At 42.3% G+C, this 23512-nt stretch overlaps 2 protein-coding genes across 2 annotated transcripts; both read right to left on the bottom strand.

Moving 5' to 3' along the window:
* Positions 1–265: 265 nt before the first annotated feature.
* Positions 266–7703, bottom strand: SDR16C5 (short chain dehydrogenase/reductase family 16C member 5). Its single transcript, XM_005152531.2, has 6 exons — positions 7374–7703; positions 5279–5410; positions 3643–3742; positions 1912–2056; positions 876–998; positions 266–359 (listed from the first exon to the last, which is right to left on the bottom strand). The coding sequence occupies exons 1-6, from the start codon at positions 7701–7703 to the stop codon at positions 266–268; spliced, it is 924 nt and encodes a 307-aa protein (XP_005152588.2).
* A 9536-nt stretch (positions 7704–17239) lies between these two features.
* PENK (proenkephalin) lies at positions 17240–21826 on the bottom strand. Its single transcript, XM_005152530.3, has 3 exons — positions 21637–21826; positions 21050–21191; positions 17240–18220 (listed from the first exon to the last, which is right to left on the bottom strand). Exons 2-3 carry the CDS (start codon positions 21185–21187, stop codon positions 17555–17557), a joined length of 804 nt encoding a protein of 267 aa, XP_005152587.2. The 5' UTR covers positions 21188–21191; positions 21637–21826; the 3' UTR covers positions 17240–17554.
* Between the last annotated feature and the right edge of the window lie 1686 nt (positions 21827–23512).

The following is a 23512-nucleotide window of genomic DNA, read 5'->3' as shown; positions in this document are numbered from 1 at the left end:
ATGAAGTCAGACATTCCTGCCTCATCTTACTGACCTTTATTGAGAGTTCAGGTAAAAGCAGTGTGCGGTCATGAAATGGGAGAGTGGATTGTAGCCGAATATTTATGACTAAAAGGCAGTTATGAAGAATTAAACTGGATGCTGATCAATGCCAAAAACCATACAAGAAGCACATTTTCTGTGAAAGAATAAACGTGATTAAAAATTAAGTTTTACTGATTTTTTTCAATTAGATGGCACTTGAGGTCTTCAGAGTATTTTAGCTTCAATCCTTTTTCTTCCAACTGAAGGCTTTATCCAAGCTGTTGGCAATCTTAAGGAAAGACTGAATGAGTAGTACCATTTTTCTAGGAATGAGACTGTTGAGACAAACAACAAGTTACCTTTATGGTTTTAAGAAAAATGTGCTAATGTAGAAATGATAAATTTATTCTACGTGCTCAATCCTTCTATGTCTGGCAATAACACATTTGGCACTTCAGTCTTATAAATGGGAGAAATGAATGACAAACCAAGCCATTTTGCAGAAGCCCAGCCAGCAGTGGAAGTAGTTACTGGAAGCAGACAGCTCTAGCCTAGGCATTGCTCCCAATGCACCATCCCAGCAAAATTTCTATACCCAACTATAGCTTAAGATGTATATTACAGATAGAAGTGGCCAGAGGAATGGTATTAACCTACATTATTAAAAGTTAAACCCTCTATTTCTTCATAATTGCATTGACTGGATATATATATAACTGCATTGACTGGATATAACTGGATTGACTTCAGGAATACTAACTAAAGGACTGTTTAGGCTAAACTTTCCTGGCATATATGCTAGCATATGGCAAGGAAAGAAGGCAATGCTAGAAGTCAAGTCACATTCTTACATTTTAAAAGCAAGAAAGCGTAAACTTAGAGGTATGATTAGATAAAACTTTTCCTTTTGAATTGCATCTATGATCTTGCTGGCTACATACTCTGCATCACAAACAGGAAGAAAAGGGTGGTTTCTGGTGGAAAAAGAAAAAAAAACATTATGAAATTCTAAAACTTTACTTTTGAAATGCATTCTAACACAGAAATAATTTAATTGTTTAAGACTATTCCCTCTTCCCTATAAGTAGTCTTGAAAAGGAGTCTCCAATCTCTTTGTTCCTGCTATCACCAAAACAAATTGAAAACCTTTGAATTGTGTGAATTTTAATGACTTTTGTGCAAGCCCTGCTCTGACCCCGATGCAGCTGATGCCCAGTGACTACAGCATTGTAAACTTTCAAGCCTAACCATACTATGTGCTGTTCTATGCATAATAATTCTGCCCTCCTCACACCTTCTCTGATTCTATTGGAGTTACAGAGGTGACAGCTAAGTAGGCCAGAACTAGGCTTGCTTCCAGTGAGTATTGCTACTACAGGTGATGAGTGTTGAAAGGAGAAGCAGAGAGCTTAAAAAACAAGATCACTACTGCAGTGGCAAATTTGGTGCCTCCCATTGCTATAACCATAGAGCCACCTACCAGATACTACCACCACAGCTATTCTCACTCAGAGCAGTATAGTACCTGCTAATATAGATAGAAGGCATAGTTGTTAATGACAGATCATGGTTTCCTGACAGCCTTAACTATAATCACTGTGCCAAAATTATTTGGGGGCAGAGAACTGCAACATTTCCCATTGTACTGACAACGTTGCCTTATATACTGCTGTGCATCCCTAACCATTCCTTAACTGCAAGATCATAGCACATCAGTTATTAACTGTATGCAAGTTTTGGACTTCTTACGTCAAGAGATATTGTTGTATGTGCCAGTAGGGCAAAAATACTGAACTGAAAAGCAAATCAAGCTTATAATAGTTAGGGAATGAATTATATACTGATTATTTTTCACAATGAAATAGTATGCATCTAAGTTTTACTTACTGGCTTTGAAAATCTTCAGCTAATTCAGTATTGATAAAAGAAGTGCAAATGATTGTGGTTTTAATGCCTTGTTTTCCTGCATGATACAGTTCCGAAGCTAAGGCTTCCATCATTCCAATGATTGCATGCTTACTTCCAGCATAATCTGAAATGTGAAGAAAGAGGAATTATCCAAAGTATGTCAAAAGCAAAACTGTAAGTGTCATATACAGGATTGAATGTATTCTAATATTACTTAAGCCCTGATATTAATTAGTTATATAGCTTGTAATTGGTAATTTAAAGATGCTGTGCATCTTGGTGATGCTAATGAATGTTGTGCACCTTGGTGATGCTCTGAATATTAACAGCTCTTCCCATGACTGTTCTACAGTTGTCTAAAGGTAAGATTAATCCTTTCCAGAGGACTTTTTTCAGTGCAGTATAGAGATGAGCTTATTCAATATGTTATTTCCAGATACGCATATATGAGGCAGATATTTTCAGTTCACAACATCTTCAACCTTTAATATCAGAGGTCACATTTCAGTAACAACTAATTCTGATGGTAAAATCTAAATACCCTCCTTATAAATGCTGCTCCAACCTATTACTTCTTCTGATTTGCCCTGCAACTACAATGACATTTTGTTTCCCAGGAAGACTGAATCTTGTCTCTTTTATTGTTTGATGAACATATGGAACATTCTTGGAGATAATCAAAATTTGCCCTCACAAGGGCCTGTGCAATCTGATCTAAGTTGGGTCTGCTTTTATTTGGAAATATAGACCAAATGACCTCCAGAGATTCCTTTCAACTCAAATTATTCCACTGCTTTGCAACCATTAAGAACCTTATTTTAATACAGGAATGTACATGTGGTTTCCTAAAGCTTTTTCAAATGTAGACACAACAAAATCCAATTTTGCTAAGAGAGTAATTTCATGCAACCTGAAAATGCATAGCTAAGATGTAAAAAAGTTATAATGCATGGATAGGCAGGCCCACTCTCATGAGCCTTACAATTAAATAATGAAAACTGGACATAACCTATTTTCAAAACTGAATCTGACCCAATGATAACAGGCAAATAAAAACTGCAGTAACACCTTGAATCATGGTGAGATACATATTACACTTAAGTTCACGTTCTCATAGGGTAGGTGACCTAATGAGATCAGGATGGCACAGAAGCTGGAGGATACACTGGGCAGCAGACCCAGTTGATTAAATACTCAGGACTGTAGCAGACAGCTCTCCTGAGGGAAACAGCTAAAAATACGGAGCTGTTAAATAGCTTAAACCAATGTTGATTTAAAAAATAATTTAAATGAAAATTCTCCCCAAAATCCTTCTGGAACTGAAAACTGTTTTCCAACTATAGTTCCAGGTATAAACCACAAATGTCTCAGGACTCTGAACAATTCAGGTTTTCTGAATCTGCAGAAAACCTGGCATGAGGAAGTATTAGACAACCTACATGCAAGGTTCCATTCCATGCACACATACAAGTATTGTCCTTCCTCTGTGGAGGAAGCAGGCTGCAGTCAGACAGTAACACCTGCAGCGAGCTCCCTGCACCACCCAGGCAACATGCCACCATCATCCTCTTCAATACAGCACCAGCATTCACATCTGCAGGCTCTTCTGGAGTGTTTGTTTGTCACTACAAACTACTTAAGCCGTTGGGATCTCCAAGAAAAGTTACTGTTATGTACATATAACTTACAGCAGCACTTGATGATACTAACCTGACATTCTATAGACCCCCAACAGTCCTGCTGCACTGGCTGTGCTAACCACGTGTCCACGGTTACAGGTCATCATGGCTGGAAGAAAGGCCTTGCAAGTCTAGGAGACATATAAAAAAACCCTTTATAAGTGGACATGCCCAAAATGTTGCATTACAAATTAGACTTTACAACCTGATTTGCTTTCTGGGGCTTCAATATACAAGAAGCCCAAATGACCTCCTATCTCGTTATTTATAGTATGTATCAAATAGAATACAAATAGATATAAATGTAGGTATAATATAAACATATATAGAATATTTATAGAATTATAAATGATACAGCATTTCCTTGACTGACTGATCTCTATCTGAAGATCTGCCGGCATTAAAATCATAGTATTAAAAGCAGCAAAGTTTGTATTTTCTCTGCTTCCTGTTTCCTCATGGTTTGTCTATTTGAGACTATTACCAAAGGTTTGGTACACAAGAGGGAGCTAGAAGTCAACACATCAAGGGGAGTTCAGCGGTCTGTAAGCCCTGCTACAAACCAAACTACCCGGCAACACCGGAACCCCAGCTCACTGCTGTGAGTGATGCTAACTATATAAGGAGGACGCTAATGTTTTATGAAGGGAAAGATAATGCAGAAGACAAGAGCAGTAAGATTTTTTTTTTCAATAGCTGAGATGTCCTGCAATGTCTATTTGGTTCCAAATACATGTGCCTAGTAAATGTGTTTTTGGTGGGGGGCCCACGATCACTGTCCTCCTGCCCTATGCCTCTTCAGACCTGTCAGGAGGAGCATCTCTCCCAGTCTCTCTACCTCGAGTATTTGGATAAATGCGCTGTGGCCTAGGAAATGATTAGAGAGCTTCTATCTGCAGTGATTTTCCTTTGAGAAATGCCATTTAGGGAGGGAGTGCAATGCTACATTTTTCCCTGATGCAGGCTGCTCACTCAGGCATATAAACAACGAATCCAAGAGGGGGCAAGAATAACACTCCCTCACAAAAACCCTCCTAAAGATCTACTGAGACCCCAAATAACAGCAAATTCCTTCAGAGTTATGAAAGCAAAGCAAAGATAATACAAACTGCCCAGATTAGTCTTCTGTGTACATTAAGCAGACAGTGACTAGGAATGAAAATACAACCTGAAGACTGACACCAACACATGCAACCTAGACAGAAACATCTAGGTTGGAAAAGACCTTTAAAATCATCAAGTTAAACTGTAAACCTAACATTGCCAAGTCCACAGCTAAACCACAGGTGTGCCTCCCCAGATGCTACAAGTCTATTAGAGCAAGCCTTCTGACGCCAGCAAACACCAGAAGCTGCCATGTCAGCACTAACTTTAGCCACAGCTCTTACAGACAGAGCATGTTTCACAACACACTGGTGTAAACTTTTAATCTACCAGAGTGCCCAGGCAGGCTTGTGTTAACATCACTGAGGCACAGGGGGGAGACTGCCAATTTGGTGTGTCTCCAGTTACAGGATGACTAAAAATATGTGTCTCCCCCCATTCAGGGTTCTTCCCATCCCTGTTCCAAACTGTGTTCCCCAGGTAGGTGCTACCATGCTGATGTTCACACTAAAACACTTGCCTGCACCTTTCAGTCACACAGGAGAGGAAAAAAAATACATTACCCAGACTTGAGAGAGGAAGTTGATTCTTAAGGTCTTTTCAAAATCTGCATCTGGAATGTCACAGAACTTTTTCCCAAGCAGTATACCACCATTATTGATTAGAACAGTAACATCCCCAACTTCTCTTCTAACCTGAACAAAAAGGATAAGCAGAAAGCTTTAGAAGGTATCCTTGCCTCTTGTGTTTTATTTATCAAAATGTTTAGTGGTCTTTGGAATTCTTTTTATCTCTAATGGAAATATAAGTATGTAAGAACTGTTGTACTGCATCAGATCAAAGGTCCAGCTCTTTGCTGATATGGACACAGCAAATTCTGCAGGCTGGAGCTCTTCAGTTAACATGTTTGGAGATTGAGAGTAACTTGAGTGCACAAAACAAACATTTTGAGACTGTTAAATGAAGGAAAACCAAATCATTCCAAAATGTTCATCATTGACAGGGAAATTCAACAGAGAAATTACTTACCTAAACTAATAATTTTGGAGCATGCCTTTGCAAGGAGAAAGGATTTTATGGGAACAGGGATTTGATGCCAACTGAAAATGTTATTTTTTAAAAAAGATCTGATCTTGGTAAATTAGAAAGTGATCTTTTTCCTTGCAAAAATCGGATTATAAAAGAATTGCTGTTTGATTTATAGTATCACTCCAAGTAAAGATCAAGTATCACATTTGAAGTACTGACCACAAAACTGCAGGAGTCATAATCATAGTCTTACACGGTCTTCTGTACTGCCCAAGTAATGGGCAAAGATCAGGCTCCTTGAATACTGCGTGTTGGGTCAGAACAGGCCAGAACACTCAACAACTTGCTCATCTCTGCAGAAATACTATTACAGTACAATATATCCTTGCCCAGGTAATGCTGTAATACCACTTGTCGTTCTTAACATCTAGTACCAATGGCCCCAAATGAAGATCTTTTCTGTGCACCATTAGTTGGCTATGCCTGTAAAGAACAGGTAAAATAACACTCTGCTGACTGCAAACATGAGAACTGTGGTTCCAGACAACTTAGATCCTGAATCCAATTTACCCTTTAGAACTACTTTTCATTGGGAACATTGATTGAGCAAAAACATTTATTTCAAACTTTCATAGCCATGTTCAGAAAAAATCTGTTCTGGTTAAAAGCAACAACCACAAAATAAAGAGGCCTCTGACAACTCATGGGAAATTAATGCTACATTTCAAGGCTATCCCAAACCAATCTATCGAGATTCATGTTTCGTGAAGTATTTTAGCTAATTTCTCTGATGTATGCCTTCGGACACAGAATGTCGAAGATGTGACCTGACAGTCATGTATATTAAGTACATACCCTGAGACTTTAACATAAGAATTTATCCTTGGCTAAAATGGCAGAGTAGCTAACTGGATTACAGGTGAGGTTATAGTGGGAAATGTTTTCAGGCAGTATGTAGTTTAAAGACCAGTAAAAATTAATAATGTTAATTTAATGTCCCATTTATGGACTCTGATAATGAAAATAATAGTTTAAAAAGCATTATGTCAGCACAGCAGAAGAGTCTCATTTAAAAATGGGTTCTCTCTCTACCTTACCTTCCAGCTGGACTGGCCAAAAATTAAACTGAGGCTGACTCATCAATTTGACTGGAGACCAGCCATGTACTGATGGTATTTCTGAAGCCGTAACACCCCACATCACCCTGACAGAGCTACAGTTTTCTAAACAAACAGACAAAGAGAAAGACCTCCCCCTTAAAACTGCCACTGTTTGGGGTTTAAAAAATTGGTATCTTAAAGAAATCTTAAAGTCTAAACAAGCTAATACACAGAGCTAACCTCTCCTGCATTTTTTTACTATACCCTTAATCTAAGCTCACAAGAAAGACTGGAAATGGATACATCTAGACTGAACAAATTAAAGACAGTCACTTTATGGTGAACATAGTTTAAGTTCCATGTAGAAGCTACTTGTAAAAAAAAAGAGAAAGTCATTGCCCTGCATGATCACTGACCTTTAGTGAATAGCACAGATTCTAGAGACAAAAATATCAAGATTCTAAAAAATACCAATAACATATACTATTAAAAAGAAGCAAGAAATCAGAAGCAAGAAGCTGTATCTTACCTTGTCTGCCTGTTCATAGACCTCCTCCCTGTTGCTGCAGTCACAGTGGTAGGCAAACACTCGTGTAGCTCCATTTTTTTGAGCTAATCTGCATGTTTCTTTATTACCTTCATCATCAATGTCCCAAAGAACCAAGGTTGCTCCTAAAGGAGCAAAATTTATGGCAATCTGTCTTCCAACCCCCTTTGCGGAGCCTGTAATGAGCACTATTTCCCCAGCAAAACTTTTTTTGCGTGGAGGAAATACGAGTGAGATTAAGTTCTCAAGAGAGAAAAAAATCAGTAATTTCAGGAACTGCAGTATCTTCAGGATGCTTCTGAAGCTGAACATGATTTCTCAGGCACAAACACCGCTCTTCTGTCATAGAAACCCAGAAACACAGTATGTTACTGGCCCTCCAAAACAATGACACACTGACTAAAAGATTGACTTTCGAACAGCAACGTCTTTCGTGCAAGTACAAAATACATTACTAAAGATTGGTTCTGTGAAAGCTGCCAGCTTTGGACTAGTAGGATTAAAGCAAACACCTCCTGTTACACCCTACACACCTGCTGGTTTGTCCCGGAGCATTCAGCTTCTATCTCTGTTTTTAAGGTTTAGTAACACACATACAGGTATGTTGTAGCAACGGCTCTAAAGTGCTTTGTTTTCATAGCAAGGTGGTATAAGCTGACCAGAAAAAGGACTGAAAACAGTGGTGTGGTATCAACCTTAGGAAGGAGGGTGTCTTCCGTAGCAGAAAGTATGATCTGCCGTTTCAGAAGGCAAGTAAGAAGATACCCACACCGTGTGTATGTTCCAATGCTGTGCGGCCAAAACCACACAAACTCTATCAGTTTCAAGGCAAACTGCCAACCACTGAGCAAAGCATGGCTCGTGAGTTATGAGCCCCGCACTTAAACCACACCACTTCCTGTACAGCACTTCAGAGGAGAACGGCAGGGCTAAGGAAGAGCGCCCATCCCCGACCCTCCGGCCTCAGGCAGCCGGGGCCGCAGCCCACGGAAGTGCCTCCCGCCTGCCCGCAGCCCCCTCCCCGCCGCCCTACCGGCCCTGTCCCTGCCTCCGCGGTCTGGCACCGCCGCCGTCCGGCCCCAGGTGCCGCAGCCGCCGCGGTCACCGCCGCTCCCTGCCGCCCGCACCGACCTGCCCTCCCTGGCACAGCGGCTGGCCCGGCCTCGGGGGTTGGCTACAGGGAGGGTGGAGGCGGCCCGGGGAGCTGCGGGGTACGGGCTGAGGCAGGGGCAGGGGCAGGCGGCGCTTCGCCGCAGGGCGGGTGCGGGAGGCCTCGGCTCTAGGGAAGAGGCGTCAAGCCTGGGTGACTCCCGGAGTCGGGTGTCGGGAGGAGCCGTTTGCTCCCGCGTTAGGAACCGGCGGTGCTGCTCGGTTAAATGATCAGTAATCAGCGCTATTTAAAACAGTGTAAAATCACAGACCCACAGAATGGTTTGGGCTGGAAGGGACCTTAGAGATCATCCAGTTCCAGCCCACCTGCCATGGGCAGGGACACCTTCCACTAGACCAGGTTGCTCAAAGCCCCATCCAACCTGGCCTTGAACACTGCCAGGGATGGGGCAGCCCCAACTTCTCTGGGCAACCTGTGCCAGTGCCTCACCACCTTCATAGTAAAGAATCTCTTCTAATATCTAACTCTACCCTCTGTCAGTTTAAAGCCATTCCCCCTTGTCCTGTCACTACAGGCCCTTGTAAAAAGCCCCTCTCCAGCTTTCTTGTAGGTCCCCTTTGGGTACTGGAAGCTGCTCTAAGTTTTCCCCAGACACTTGACTACTCCAGGCTGAACAAACCCAGGTCTCTCAGCCTGTCTTCATAGGAGAGGTGCTCCAGCCTCTGAGCAACTTCGTGGACCTCATCTGGACTTGATAAATATAAAACAAAATAATAAAACTGCACAAACAAAAAAACCCAAAGCAACTATATGTACCCATCTATGAGAGGTATTTTTATTCTTGAGCTTCCAGTAACAAGTTTTCAGATGGTTGGCATTAGTTTTAATCATAACAAAACTGTTAAATATATGAAACATGGCAATGCACAAATCAATCAATTTAAAAGTTAAACCTTCCCTCCTGTGCCCTAACTGCCCAAGCCAGGATGGTAGCATCTTGCTTGAGGAAGGATCTGGCCATGGATTTGGAAAGCAAGTGCTCTTCCCTTCTTCTGCTGCTACTTGATTGTAGTTACAATGTTAAACACTTCTTAGTTTATAGCATAAATTACTGTTGTCCAGTTTGCCTGCTTGCTGGAATGGGAATAAAAAGGGAGATGCTGATCATAAATGTCTCCCCAATGAAACCACCTGATTACCATTGTTTCACATGTTTAAAACAACAGTTGTGGTTCCTCAGTTTTTGTACATACATTATCCAGCTTTAAAACTGCAGTTCCACACCACTGTACTGTATTTTTCTTTCCAAGATTGAACAGAAAGCCATGTTCCCACTTAGGCATGTAAGATTGCTTTTCCTATTATGTTCTCAGCTTGTCTCGATCACTGTGACATCTTCCACATACTTAGAAAGGCAAATGAAGAAGGCACAACTTATCTGCTGTACTTTGCATTTTGAATAAGTGATACTAAATATCTTCTCTTGCTCATCAGCAAGTCATAGAAGGAAAGAATTTGGATGAGGTCACCTTGTGCTCTGGTCCACACAGTCCAATTTATGGGGAATCATGGGACATTCTTCATTTTAGCTGAAATAAAATGGTAGTTCACATAAATTGATGCAATTTACATCAAGAAATATGGAGGGAAAGTCTATGCTGTCAGTGCTAATAATTGTACGGAAGTGATGTACTTCCATGCACAATTTACCACTGCACATTCTATTTAGATGCCAGAAAAAGGTGGCAAAAAAGCCCCCAACAAAATAATCTGGCTTAGCTGCCCAGGGTGGAATGTCCATATTCTCCAGAAGAAGATGGGGAGCAGAATGAGGAGAGGCTGAGGGAGCTGGGTCTCTTTAGCTTGGAGGAGACTGAGGGGTGACCTCATCAGTGTTTACAAATATGTAAAGGGTGGGTGTCAGGATGATGGAGCTAGGCTTTTTTCAGTGATATCCAGTGATAGGACAAGGGGCAATGGGTGTAAACTGGAGCATAGGAGGTTCCACATTAACATCAGGAAGAACTTTACTGTAAGAGTGACAGAGCACTGGAACAGGTTGCCCAGGGGGGTTGTGGAGTCTCCTATGTTGGAGATATTCAAGGTCCACCTGGACAAGTTCCTGTGTGATGTACTCTAGGTTACCCTGCTCTTGCGGGGGGGTTGGACTAGATGATCTTTGGAGGTCCCTTCCAACCCTTGGGATTCTGTGATTCTATGAGTTAGTCAGACATAGAAAGTCTTTTCTTCTCTACTCTGACCAGTTCTTTCTGTCAAATGATGTTCCCTGTCTCTCAGTTATTTGGAAAGACTAAAATTATCTATGACTATGGAACTGCATATTCTGTTCTCTTTTCAGCCCTTTTCAGCCTGAATAATAAGCAATTGGGCTGTTCAGCTATTTCACTCAGATGGGTTGTTTATCTGCATGTGTTTATAATGGCACTTGAAAGTACTCCTAAATAAGTGGTGTTTAGGACTACAGAGGTGGGTTGTCTGATCTCCTTGAGCCTGACTAAACAGTACCCAGTGTCACTGCGCCACTGTGGAGCCTAATAGTGATGGGTAATGGGAAGGTAATCCTCAGGATCCCTCAGGAGGGATCTCTTTTCTGAGAGACCCTTTGGGGTAGATTCAGGGCCTCTGAACTCTAACAGCAGCGTGACAGTAGAGGACAGAAGGCAAGGAGAATGTGCTGGTTCATGGGTGTCTGGGCACTTAAGCAGAAAAACGGCATGTTTTATAGTAGCTGGAGCTTTCTCAAGGCATGACTTAATGTGTCTAATGAGCTTGAGAAATCAAATAGTCTGAAAATCACCAAAGAAAGAAGAACAATGCCAGGAAGAAGTGCAACCAGGAGACCAGAACATCTGGAGTGACCTAACAGTGAAGGGAACCAGAGATCTTTAAGAGGATCTCAAAGCTGTGCAGGATTTGGAGGGGAAGTTGTCTTCAGTAGCGAGAAATATTATTCAGACAACTATTTTCTTTAAGCATATCTCTTTACCTACTGCTACACCTGTTCATTTTACCTCAGGTTAAGCTTAGTTAGTGATTTAATTGCTCTTTTCACTAAGATACCGAGAAAACTGAATGATGATGGTATTCACATTTACACAAAGAAGGCCAACTAGACATGTCAGCATGCTGCCATCTTTTTTGACAGACCTCACCAGTGACTTTAGCCATTTGAGGGCCCACAAGGATTGGTGCTGGGACAGTGAAGACTGGTATGTTTAAAAGGAGTTTGTAGGCACTAGGCATTGTGAACAGTCGTGATGCTGTGAACAGATTAATTTTATGCAGTGATGGTGAAACTTCTTGAATCTAAGGGATCTCTGAGGAATTTAGAGGGGAAGCTATTACTTCTGAACCTCTTAATCTAGCCTGAGAAACCTGTTTAAGTAATTTTTGTCTCCATTACTACAGAGAAACTCAGTATAGTGGATACCTGGGGGTAAAACACCTCCCATATCCTGAGCCTGCTGATCAGCAGATGGGTAAGTGAAGTTTAAGCATGCATGAGCTCCTGTGGAAGGTCTTTGCTTTGACTAGTTTCCACTGCTTCTGTTCAGATGGAATCTGACAGCTTCTTTATTTTTTTTTTCTGGCTGATGGGCAAAGAATGAGGTAATCACTTTTTGAGAATAACTTTGTCACACTGACTGTGTCACCAGCAGTCACAGCATGACAGCTACACTATGTTCACAAAATAATAATGATATTTTCTATGTAATATTTTTCTGAGTGGAGAAATGTGGTGCAGTTGAAAGTTCATCCCCATTTCCTACCCTTATCAGCCAGTTGTTTGCAGAGATGAAGATGGAAGTGTAAAGAACTGTGAAAGTCCCACTATAAAACCTGTTTATACTGCAGGTCATGATTGAAAAATGCTGGTGTACATATTCTAAGAAAGGCTTATGTGGCTTATCTGCCTCAAGTGCTTTCATGAGAGAAATTCACCTATTATTTATACCACTGCTGCCATTGTCTTCTGCTCAAGAGAAAAAGTATTACCTGCATAAGTGCTTTGGAATGTTTTCCAGAGGCATTAAGGCTAAGGGTTAAGATGCAGATTCTCATAGGAGTGTAGGAATAGTTTTCATAACACAGTGTCCTGTAACGTTATATGGACTGGAATCAAAATGAGGTCTGATGAGAGGTCTGCAGCTGGAGTGCAAGTCAATGCATACATTTAAGTTTAGTAGGGAAATACAGGGTTGGTAGGATCTTTTGCAGTCACTGTTGGGCTGGAGAAGGCTGTGCTGAGAAAGGTCATGTATGCCCCTGTATACTTACAGGCATGGATAGCTATGGAAAGGTTTACTGCGCATAACCTATGTGCAAGGATATGCCAGCCTTTTCCTTGAGGAAGCAGTGCAGTGCTTTTAACAAACCATTTAGCAGAGCAATGTGCTTTTGTGATGACTGTTTAACCTTGAGAGATTTCATTCCATGGTTTCAGCAAGGATTACAGTAAATGCTCAATTTAGGTAAAGTCACAATCTAATTAAACAAATTCAGTCTAAATCCCTGCTGGGCCAGTGAAGATTTGTCTGTCAAATACCTCTAAGCGTTTTCATTTTCTATAGCAACAGTTAATTGGATATGCAACTGTCAGTTTAAATGCTCTAAATGAGGCTGATGGGATTAGTAATTGAATGCTCAGATTAATGATTTACAGCTGGCTTTGCTACCCTGTTCATTGCTTACAGCTATGTTCATGATAGCTCCCTACCCTTATCAGGTGGGTGGAGTGATGGTCTATGCTTAGAATATGGTTATGATATTATGAAATACAGTTGTGAGACAGATTTAAAGTAATTAGTGCAGTCCTGTTGTTATGTGTGACTATATTTAATACTGTGGGTGGCAATGGATTATGATCAAAATATTAAAAGCAGAAAATCTAAAAGTAGACACCTAATCTCCACAGCTAGGACTTGAAAATGGAGGTCTCAGTCATTGTCCAATTAAATGTAGACAGTTGTCTTTCGCAGTTTGAGTCAGAAAGCAAACCTCAGTGTTGTGGTTGATGAAGTTACGTCCAAGGCTGTGAGTGGAGGCTGACAAAGGGATTTCTATGGGAGGTGGTAGAACTGCAAAGGAAGTAAAAGACATGATGTCTGAACAGTGCCAAAGCAGCTGCTCCTGGAGAAAGCGACCAGACTGCAAAGCTTAGTCAGGCAGAGGGATCTCTTTGGTGATTTTTGAATTATCCATCTTGATGAGAACTGAAGAAAAGCATGAAAGTTTAAAGACTGTGATAGGGAAGTTATACTGTTACCCATGCGACTTTTTAGATTCCTCTTCAGTGCTTTAAAAGGCCAGAAATGTAGTATGCTCCTTAAGGTTGTCTCAGAACATCACTGTGGGTTTCAGGGCTAGAATTTCTTCATTCTCAAAGCAACCTAAACTCAGGAACCTTAACCATTCATTTGCCTTTTAGATTGCAAATTCTGGGATGCTCCTACTGGCATAGGAAGGAATCTTCCTGTTTCAGCCCAGCTGAGCTCTGCAGTGCCTGAAGAAGAAAGCTGTGGCACTGAGGTGTATACAAAAATTGTAGAGTTGTGCTATGAATTTGTCACTTTGCCTTATCTGTTGGCCTCCAAAACTATCCTTAATGACAGAGAGGCTCGTATACACAATACATTGAAAATTTTGCTTCTTGTTAATTAAGTTCCCTTTGGAATTAAAATAAGCCAGTGCATACTTAGGGTCTGTGTTGAACAGAGTTTAATAATACTTATTTCAGTACATTAAATTAGAACATGTTGCTGTTCTTATAAAGATTCTATCTTGGGAAACATTATCTGAAACAGCTAACAGGATTAATGTTGTAATTACTTGTATTTATGATACGGTTGTAAACAACTATAAAGTAAATTATTATAATTATTTTAGAATAATTACATACTGATTATTGTAATAATAATTTTGTAGTTATTTATATATATTGCGTATCATACTACATAGTAATTTACCGGGAAACTCCCAGGAAATTCAAAGTTCTCCTCTGTATATTTCATCTTATAGAATATGCCAAGTTAATCTGAGATGTGGGAATGGCTCTATGACCTTTGCTCATTATCCCAAGATTTATACTTAGGTTTTCAGGCAGAGCTCCAGCTGCATGCAGTTTGGTATTCAGAAATCGTTGTATTCATCAGTTTCTCTCTCTCTCATGATCTGCTCCTATATGTGAGAACTCCATTTGGTTCAGGAAATCCTTTTTTTCCCCCTTCCTTCCTCTAATTAGTTCCTGTTAAAAAGCTCAACTCATCCTTGCCTAACCTCCACTAGCCTTTTTCTTCCTTTTGTTCCTAATGCAGAGGAATTAATCTTTTTGGTCTAGATTCTTCCAGCATTCATTGTTCGTGTTCAGTTTTTGTTGCACTTACTATTCAGACCAATGATACTATATTTGATAATACTCTGCAATACTGACTACCATTAAAAAAAGCCAATGAAAGGAAATGTAGAATATGGAGTTTGGTTCAGGATGACATTTCTTCTTTCGGAATACTCCTGCAATTAATTTTCTTTCTAGACATTGGGCTTTCCTCCCTTCTGTTTATATAAAGCAATACAGCTGTTTCAATAATCTCCCAGTGAAGTGACACTTCTAGGAATATATTATAAGGGGAAAATTAGAGGACCCTTCCACAACTTGAACCAAGAGTGAGATGCCCTTTTTCATCTCCCAGTCCAGTAGACCCTATCTTCAACATTAGTTTTGATTTGTGATTTAGTAAAGTAGACTTCACGAAACCTTACTTGATTCACTGTCACATTTTGAGCTAATTTCATCTGAAATGTTAATTACTGAGAATGTTAGACTTTAGTGTTAGAGAGCCCCCTCAGTAATGTTAATTACTGAGAATGTTAGAAGACTTTAATGAGTGATGGCATAACTGAAAGTCGTAAGAAATTCCATATCGACAGAAGAAATTAGATCTTATTCTAATTTCACATATTTTCAATTATAATTATTAAGCTAGAAAGTGTCTGTCTGGGGAGGTTTTCAATTATAATGGAAGGAATGAGGACTATTCAGCTTTGTTATTTCTTTCAGAGAATCAAAGTCACATCCCCCTTCCATGTACATTGACAGCTGCCTGTTGAATCTTGGAAGAGACTCCACTTTGCTTGTCCTCACTTCTGTTTTGGGCTGCAGGTATATATCCCAACTAGGCATTTTTATCACATACTTTATTACTACATGAATTGATGTAAACAAGAAGGTGTAGTAAATCAAACCATTGTGTGATGTACTCTAGGTTTCCCTGTTCTTGCAGGGGGGTTGGACTAGATGATCTTTTGAGGTCCCTTCCAACCTTTGGGATTCTGTGATTCTGCAAGATATGCACTAGGTCTTTAGATACAGACTGGGTCTTTAGAACTTTGGGAGTTTTATTCCTCATTAAATCACAATTTTTTGTTAACTGTGAAGGATGGGTAACATCAACTGGTAAACTTTTTGCGTCGTCATGTGCAGCAATGCTTGTTTTAGTTAGAAGGCTGGCAAGGGTGCCTTTCTGACTAAATTAGAGGGAAGCAAGTTTTAGGGAAAAGAAGAGAATAAATGTTGAAGGATTAGAGATGCAACTGCATTGTCATTTTAGTTCTTTCTGGAGTGTATGTTTGAAGCAAACCTGTTGCTATTGCCTGCATCCCATGCATGAGCAGGCTCAGTGAGCACAGACCAAAATCCTTGTGGAAAAAAACACTGAGGTCATGTGTTCCAGGAGCAAGGTCGATGTGGTGGGCAGGTGCTATGGGGGGAAAAAATGGGAAGAAGACATTACCTGAAGCACTCACTAGAAAAGTGATAGGGAACACAACTGAATCCTGAAAAGGCCAGGGAGCTTCTACAGGCAGAACCTGGTATCATCAAGTCTGTACAGCAGGAAAATAGATGCCCTGCTTTTTATTGAAAGAACATGAATGTCTTGTGGTTTATCAGCCCTGCGGCAGGAAGAATTATGGAAGGAAGCTCACAATGGGATGGGCCTGGCCTTTGATATAAGTCACACATTTGTAAATGCCAAAGGATCTACACTATGTAGTAGTGTTTGGGTTTTCTTTGTTCTCAGATTTGCTTATACAGCTTTTGTCTTAACCAGAAAAGACTGACCAGCAGTTTCCTATATTTCAGGAGCACCAAAGTGATTTACACCAGCTGAGAAATAAAGTACAAAGCTGTTTCATGGAAAACTCTTTATCGGGTGCTTTGTAATATTAGGGTTTCAAAGGGGTTTTTAATGCAGTTTTGGGTCATGTTTATTTTGTACAAACTGACTTACTGCTTTTTGAATTAGCAACTTTAAGGCCAACTGTGCAATCCTATATTGGGTGGATATAAAAGATGTAACCAAATGTGACATTGTGTTGTGCATTGGAGTAATGTTTTTAGTGCTTGAAGTCAAACACATGATTTTTTTTTATGTGAATTGGGTGAACACTGTGAATAACGTATTAAGCTTTCAACATTTATTCTGTTAACTGGTTAGAGGAGTTAGAGCAAATACACTTATATTCACTTTACAGCATGTTTATTATTCTAGTACTCTAAGAAACTGTAAACTAGAGACAAAATTGTGTTTCAGCTGTTGTGTGTGCAATACAAATTCTGTAATTACAGAAAAGAGGTTGGCATTGCCCTGACTGCTTGAAGAAAAGTTGAGATGATGTTTGATTAAATGACTGTGAGAAAACAAAAAACTTCTCAGAATTTATGCAGTTAGGATGAAGAATTTATTGTACATACAGTTAAGCAACTCTACTGTAGAGGTACTTCCTTTAAAGGAAATGAATACAGTAATCAAAATAGTTCTAGCATGGAAGGTACAATACAGACTGAAACTTGACTAAAACTAAAATTAGTTATTTGACTTGGAAGAACACGAAACGTGAAACAACAAATCGCAGGTTGCATCATTAACCAAGGACAGTAAAAAACTGTACAGTACAAGCAACACATTACAATAAGTTATGACCAATAAGGCAGTCTTTCTCATTTAGGACAAAAAGGATAAAGGGAAAGGTATTAAAATCTCATAAATCCACCATATCTCTTTTCCATCTCTGGGACCTCTTTGGAATAAGTTTCCCCATCTTCTTCTGAAGGGAGAATGGAGTCGGCGAAGCGCTTAAGAAACCCACCATATCGTTTCTGGTAATCCAGCCACCATTCTGGCCTGCCCACTCTTCTCATGAAGCCACCATATCTCTTTTGCAGCTCTTTGGCTTCATCTTCCAACTCAGGGCTGCGCTTTATGCTTCTCATGAAGCCTCCATATCTTTTGCTGACATCCCCATCATTTTCATTTATATCTCGGTAATGCCCCGCCTCAGGGTTATCTCCTGTTCCTAGAAGCTCCTTCAGCAGATCAGAGGAATTAGCAAGGGCATCATCATCTGAGTCTTTCTTCATAAACCCTCCATACCTTTTAGCTAGGATTTCTCCTCCATTAGCTTCATCCTCCGGTTCTACCCGGTAGAGCTCATCCATCTTCTTCATGAACCCCCCGTATCTTTTCATGAAGCCTCCATACTTCTTTGCAAGCAGATGGTTCTCATCCATGTCCTTCTTGTCTCCTGGAGCTATGTTGCCATCCTCAGAGAGATCCAGCTTTGCCAGTTGCAGAAGCTCCTTGCAAGTCTCCCAAGCTTTGGCAGAAGGCAACTTTCCTTCGCATTCTAGTGTACATGCCTGAAAAACGGATGTGGTTTACTGAGAATGATTTGATAGCAGCAATCATCTCACTGCAACCTTGTCTTAGGGTTACTTGTTTTTACAAGACCATAAGCGAGCCTCTCTCTGTGAGTGGCTTGGAAGAGCTGCTCTTCGTGAACACCTGATTTAGTACCTGTGTGTTCTCAGGTTCTTCATATCCGTCTCTGAAGGACATGGTAGTCTCCACTTTAAGAGACAGAACTCTGGATGAGATAGATTGTGGGTCCTGTATGTCAAAGCTGCCCCTATGTTTCTTTTTCAAAGGAAGCCACACATGCAGCTCCTGCACCTCCCTTAAGCTTGGTTACATTGTTATGTTTCTTTATTATTTACTACTGGGAAGCTAAAAAACAGTTGTGTTTTTCTTCATAATCAAAGCATAGAAGTGTATTCAATCTTAATAATTAAAAGTAACATTCAGCAATTTTAGGAAAGAAGCTACATGGCACTGTCATTGCAAAGAAGTGAGCAGTACAGTACAGCTGGCTATCTCCACTACACTACATGGCACTAAAGGCTGAGTTTCTGTCTGTTATCATTAGTTTCTCTTCATGGAGCAGGTCTTTCAAATGTGTACCAATACAAATGCAGAAATACAGGCTCTCTTAGGCAGGATCAAAGTTCTGGCTTTGCTAGTTTGACATACAGAGTAGTGACCATCAGAAAGAGGGGAAAATGACCTAAACTGTGCTGCTTCTGACTACAGTGAAAAAATTTCAAGCTAAGACATAAAGTTTTCTGTACCCGTGTGCATATCTCATAACCTGTGGTGTGGTGATAATAACATACAGCTACTGCTGTCTCTGTCAGGGGAATTTACTTCTTGTGAAGCCACATTCTTCAGTTTCAAAAAAGGTGAACCCGGGGGTTTTTCTTCTTGTCTATGGTTTTCATATCACAACAACTAAAGAAGAAATCATCAATATTTTTAATAGAGAAACATTTATTTTGCCCATGGACAATGCTTTCTAAGGATCTCAATATGCTTTAAAGGTGTGAAATTAAATCCCAGCAGAGTTCTCTCTAACAGCTTACTGACCAGCTCCTTACCTCTGGCCTTACCTGTCTCTTGAGCCCCATTTCAGCCTGAGAAATTTATATATGACTTTTTTTTTATGATGATAATAAAAGGGATTTATGTATTTTGTGATATAGTAACTTAACTGGCACTAGGTGTTTATTGCTATAGGATACAGTTATGCTATAAAGAGAATGGAATCTCAGCTTTAGTCTGAGTTTGAAATTGCTCTCAGTCAAAGCAAGAATAGGTCTTTCCCCTTTTCAATTAGTTTTGATAGATCCCTGTTGCCAAATGAACATGAATATGCTATCTTATAGGTGTGAATAACCAGGTACAATGGGATAAATCTTTCATCTTACAGATAGGATGTGATAAATTCAGTCACTATGTTACTAGATGCTAGTATATAGAAATATTTGCTTATAAAAATCATTTGTACATGTATAACGAACATAAGGTATGGCACATTGCTTCTTTTCCTATTCAGCTAATAAGTGTTGTTACTGAATGATACTTTGATTCTGTCCTGAATAATTACTGAAGATGTATAAAAGAGAGTATTAATATAGACATCCACAAATATATCACATATCTCTCCCTCCAAAAGAGCAAACTACCACTTTTTTTTCCCCTAGCTGAGGTTTGATTGAAAGCTAATGTAAGCAAAAAAAGGACAGGGAACTGTTTTGCCATCCATCCTAAGAATATTGCCCTTATGAATCTGCTGTGGTCAAGAGTGAATCCTCGCGCTTTTGGAATAAGCACAAGCACTCAGTGATTCCTAATCCTGCATAAGAATAGGGTCTGGTCCTTCCTTTTATGTGCTCCCAAGTAATCTACGACATCGTAGGGGAACAAATTTTTTCAGATTATTTAGATGTGCTGAGAGCATGATGCCTCAATATCCATCTACCTGAGGTCAGGAACCACAGGTGCTGCTGGCAAAGGACTCAGTAACCTGAGTTCCTACCTTCTTCGTGGAGGGCTGAGGGACCCCAGATTTTCACGAGTTGCCTCTGTGACTATACTTCTAAATAGTTTCAGTATTATTAAAGTTACAGGTGCCCCCCTCCACCCCCCCCCCCCCCCCCCCCCGCATTCTGGAGTTTTCTCGGCAGGATTTGTTGTAGGAGACTATCAAATGGGTGTTTTACAGGCATATTCCTAACGCTATGCAGCACCGCACAGAGAGAAAGAGCAGCGGGAGGTATATTGCTACTCAAACCAGGCTTGAACCTCGCTTTTGGTGAGATTTCAGGCAGACCCACCGCTTTCCAGCTCCTCACCCATCCCGCGGGGACAGCGCTCACCCTAACGGGAAGTCGGCAGCTAGGAGTCGTCCCCGTCCTTGCATCTCATGCTTAAGTGCCCGGCAGCGACCTCTCCTTTCCCTCTTCGGCCGTATTTCCCTTCCCCTTCACGTTTTCACAGGGCTTTTCCCTTGCTTCCCCTGAGCTGCCCGGCGCGGGGCGTCCCTCCATCCCCTCGAAAGGCGCCTCTCGCTGACGGACAGCGGGCAGTCTGGGGATGCGGTGCTCTTGGGGCGCACTGGGTTTATGCCGCCCTCTCCCCAGTGCTTCAGGGACCCGTTTCCCGCAGCCGCGCCTTCGAACCTGGGTCTTCCGAACAACCCCGGCTGCTTCCCCGCTATTCATTTTGCTATTTTTCCCTCCTTTTCCCGGTTCCCCTTTTTCTCCCGCACGAAGTTAACCCAAGGAGCGGGGCTCTGCCCGTCCGAGATGTCTGAAGGGGCAGGCAGTCTCCCCTGCCCCGCTACTGCTTACCAAAGGGTGTATGCCTGCGCGGGGTCCCAGGCGGTAGGCGCAGGCAGCGCAGTCGCGGCCGCAGTCCGCCCTTGCCCGCGGAAACAGGCAAGTGCTGAGGGCCAGCAGCGAGCAGCCGAGTCTCAGGAGCATCGCCATGGGGCTGCAAGGAGAGAGAAGTCAGCCGGCAGCGGCCTCCCCCCACTCGCACCCGGCACTGCATCCTCCGCCTTTGGGGCAGCAAAAGGAGGCACAAAACTGTTCGGCCGCCGCGATTTAAAACCCAAGTCCTGGCTCGCACGCAGCTTTGGTAGCTCACACACTCTTTGGAGCCGGCGTGGTTTCCTCTTGCGAGGTAAGCAGGCGCTTAAGGCAAGCAGGCTCTTAAGGTAAGCAGACGACGACCCTATGTCTGGAGCCGGAACGGACCCAAAGATGAAGCGACCAGAAAGACTTTTTCCTGACCTTCCCGCAAGGGAGAGACCCGCCGCGGGAAGGGATTCCCACCGCAGCGCCCTGAGTAGCCGCCCCGACGAGGGACAACAGCCCTGGCAGAGCCGCCCCGGCCCTCCCCGTCCCCCATCCCGCAGACTGAGCGGTTCACTCACACACAGGCTCCCCTCGGGGCTCCCAGGAGTTGGTCAGGAGCGAGCTGCGCCTTCCTGGATCCTCGGCGTCAGAGCCGCTGTTATTTATAGCGAGGCCGAGCAGACTCTGGAGAAACCCCAGAGGGTGCGCGGTGCGAGGAGCTCGGAGCCTGCGGCGTCTGACAGCGGAGCGGCTCGGGGGTCGCCGAGCGGAGCGGGAGCAGGTGCGGGCGGCGGCGGCTCCGGCACTTTATAATTAGTGACCGCGAAGAGAACAAGGCCTCCCCCAATCGCCGTCGGGCTCCCGCTGACGCAGCACCTACGACATCCCCCCCTTCGCTGCTGCCCCACCGTCAGAGCCTCCGACGGGGCTTGGGATGGAGGATGGAGGGGGTGTGCCCCTGCCGTCGGGGGAAGCGGAGGACCGGCACCGGCAAAGTTACCGGGGGAAGTTTTCCCCGGGGGCGGGCGGGGATGAGAAATCGCCGTGAATCACGCCGGGGACGGGGGAGGCACCCGGGGTGGGGGGGGCAGCCCGTCGGCGGAGCCTCGCTCTCCGGGGCGGCGGGCGCGGTTTCCCTGCGGAGCGCTGCACAGCGCCGGGCAGCGGGGTTGTCTTTGCGGGGATTAGATTTGATCGTTTCACCCTGCCAAAACGTCGAGCGCTGGTGCTGAGGGTCCCTGCTGCCTCCCTCCCTCTGCCTCAGGTGTAAAGCACTGTGTGTGTGAAGCAGGTTTTACTAGAGCGAGTGAGAAGACAAGGTTTTTGGTTTGAAAAAAACAAAACCAAGGTTTTTGGTTCAGTATTTTGGTTTGAAAATACTGGAATTTACAAGTATGGATAGATTTGCCTTATATTCCTAATTTGGCTGACCAGGAGTGCACAAATAGGAAGGAACCAGGTAGGGGCAAAAACCCCAGCACTTCTGCAAGGTTATCAACCCCAACAGCTGGGGCAGGTTACTGCTATGCTCATTTTGCCATCCTGGGGAACTGATGTAGAGCGATGATGCTGATCCCTGACACCTCTTGTTTGCAGAGGGCTCTACCTCAGCCATGCTAAGATGCCAGAACTGACTGTCAAAAGCCACCTTTTGTTTCCAGCCCCAAATTGTTTCTAGTTGGTTTATATTTATTTGATCTTCTTTCATCATCGACTTTCAGTTTAAATAGCATTTTTCTCCCTCCTGGTGTGTTTCTAGGTGGGATTATTCTCTCTAGTCCTCGTTTTGCTGACGTGAACAAGCTGTGCTCTTCAACTTTCTGCCTTGAGATAGGCCCTTTTCATGTGCTCTGCTTTGCTATGTTTCATCGTTTCTGGACCTGAGTGATGGGAACAGTATGCAGTATGTCAGTTGAAATTTCATTAGGGCATTAGTGCATAATTATCTCCCTTGGAGAAGGAAGATACTTCAATTTATACCTTCTCAGATCTCATATTTGCCTCTCCTAATGCTGCAGCACATCAATATCACACACTTGTCTGTTACATGAGATACAAGACAGGTCTTTATCCTTCAGAACTAACACAAAGTCAGCACTATTGTATGAAAATTGTGTTTCCTGCCACCTGTTAGTTTTCACATAATCTTTCCCACTCAGGTTAAGGATGCTGAAATGAATGCCTGCATTTTCAGAAATGCATCCATTCAAGTAAAAGACACAGCACTTGCCTATATATTCAGTGTACATGAGAAGAGAATTAGGCTCTCTGTTTATGCAGTACTATCAGCCAACCTTGTAAGTGAACCCTCAAGAGAAGAGGTAGACATTTTCAAAATCATCCCAGTGGGTATATTTAGGCTCGCATGTGAGGGATCTGTATTTGTAGCAATGAGCGAATTGTTATGCCACTGAATCAGCAGGAATGCTGTGAAGTTTGTTCCTAAGGTGGTTA

The sequence above is a fragment of the Melopsittacus undulatus genome, chromosome 1, assembly GCF_012275295.1.
Source record: "Melopsittacus undulatus isolate bMelUnd1 chromosome 1, bMelUnd1.mat.Z, whole genome shotgun sequence".
NCBI classification, from domain to species: Eukaryota; Metazoa; Chordata; class Aves; order Psittaciformes; family Psittaculidae; genus Melopsittacus; species Melopsittacus undulatus.
Note: the sequence above shows the minus strand (reverse complement) of the source record. Positions and strands in the feature narration are given on the sequence as shown.

Bases quoted from the DNA above. Each gene is read 5' to 3' on its own strand.
- PENK (XM_005152530.3), bottom strand. From the start codon at position 21,187: ATGGCGATGCTCCTGAGACTCGGCTGCTCGCTGCTGGCCCTCAGCACT. The intron at 18,221-21,049 runs GTAAGCAGTAGC...TCCGTTTTTCAG, and splicing joins GCGCAGGCATACACCCTTTG to GCATGTACACTAGAATGCGA.
- SDR16C5 (XM_005152531.2), bottom strand. From the start codon at position 7,703: ATGTTCAGCTTCAGAAGCATCCTGAAGATACTGCAGTTCCTGAAATTA. The intron at 3,743-5,278 runs GTAATGTATTTT...TATGTCTCCTAG, and splicing joins ACTTCCTCTCTCAAGTCTGG to ACTTGCAAGGCCTTTCTTCC. The intron at 360-875 runs GTAAGAATGTGA...TTGTCTCAACAG, and splicing joins CGCTTTCTTGCTTTTAAAAT to TCTCATTCCTAGAAAAATGG.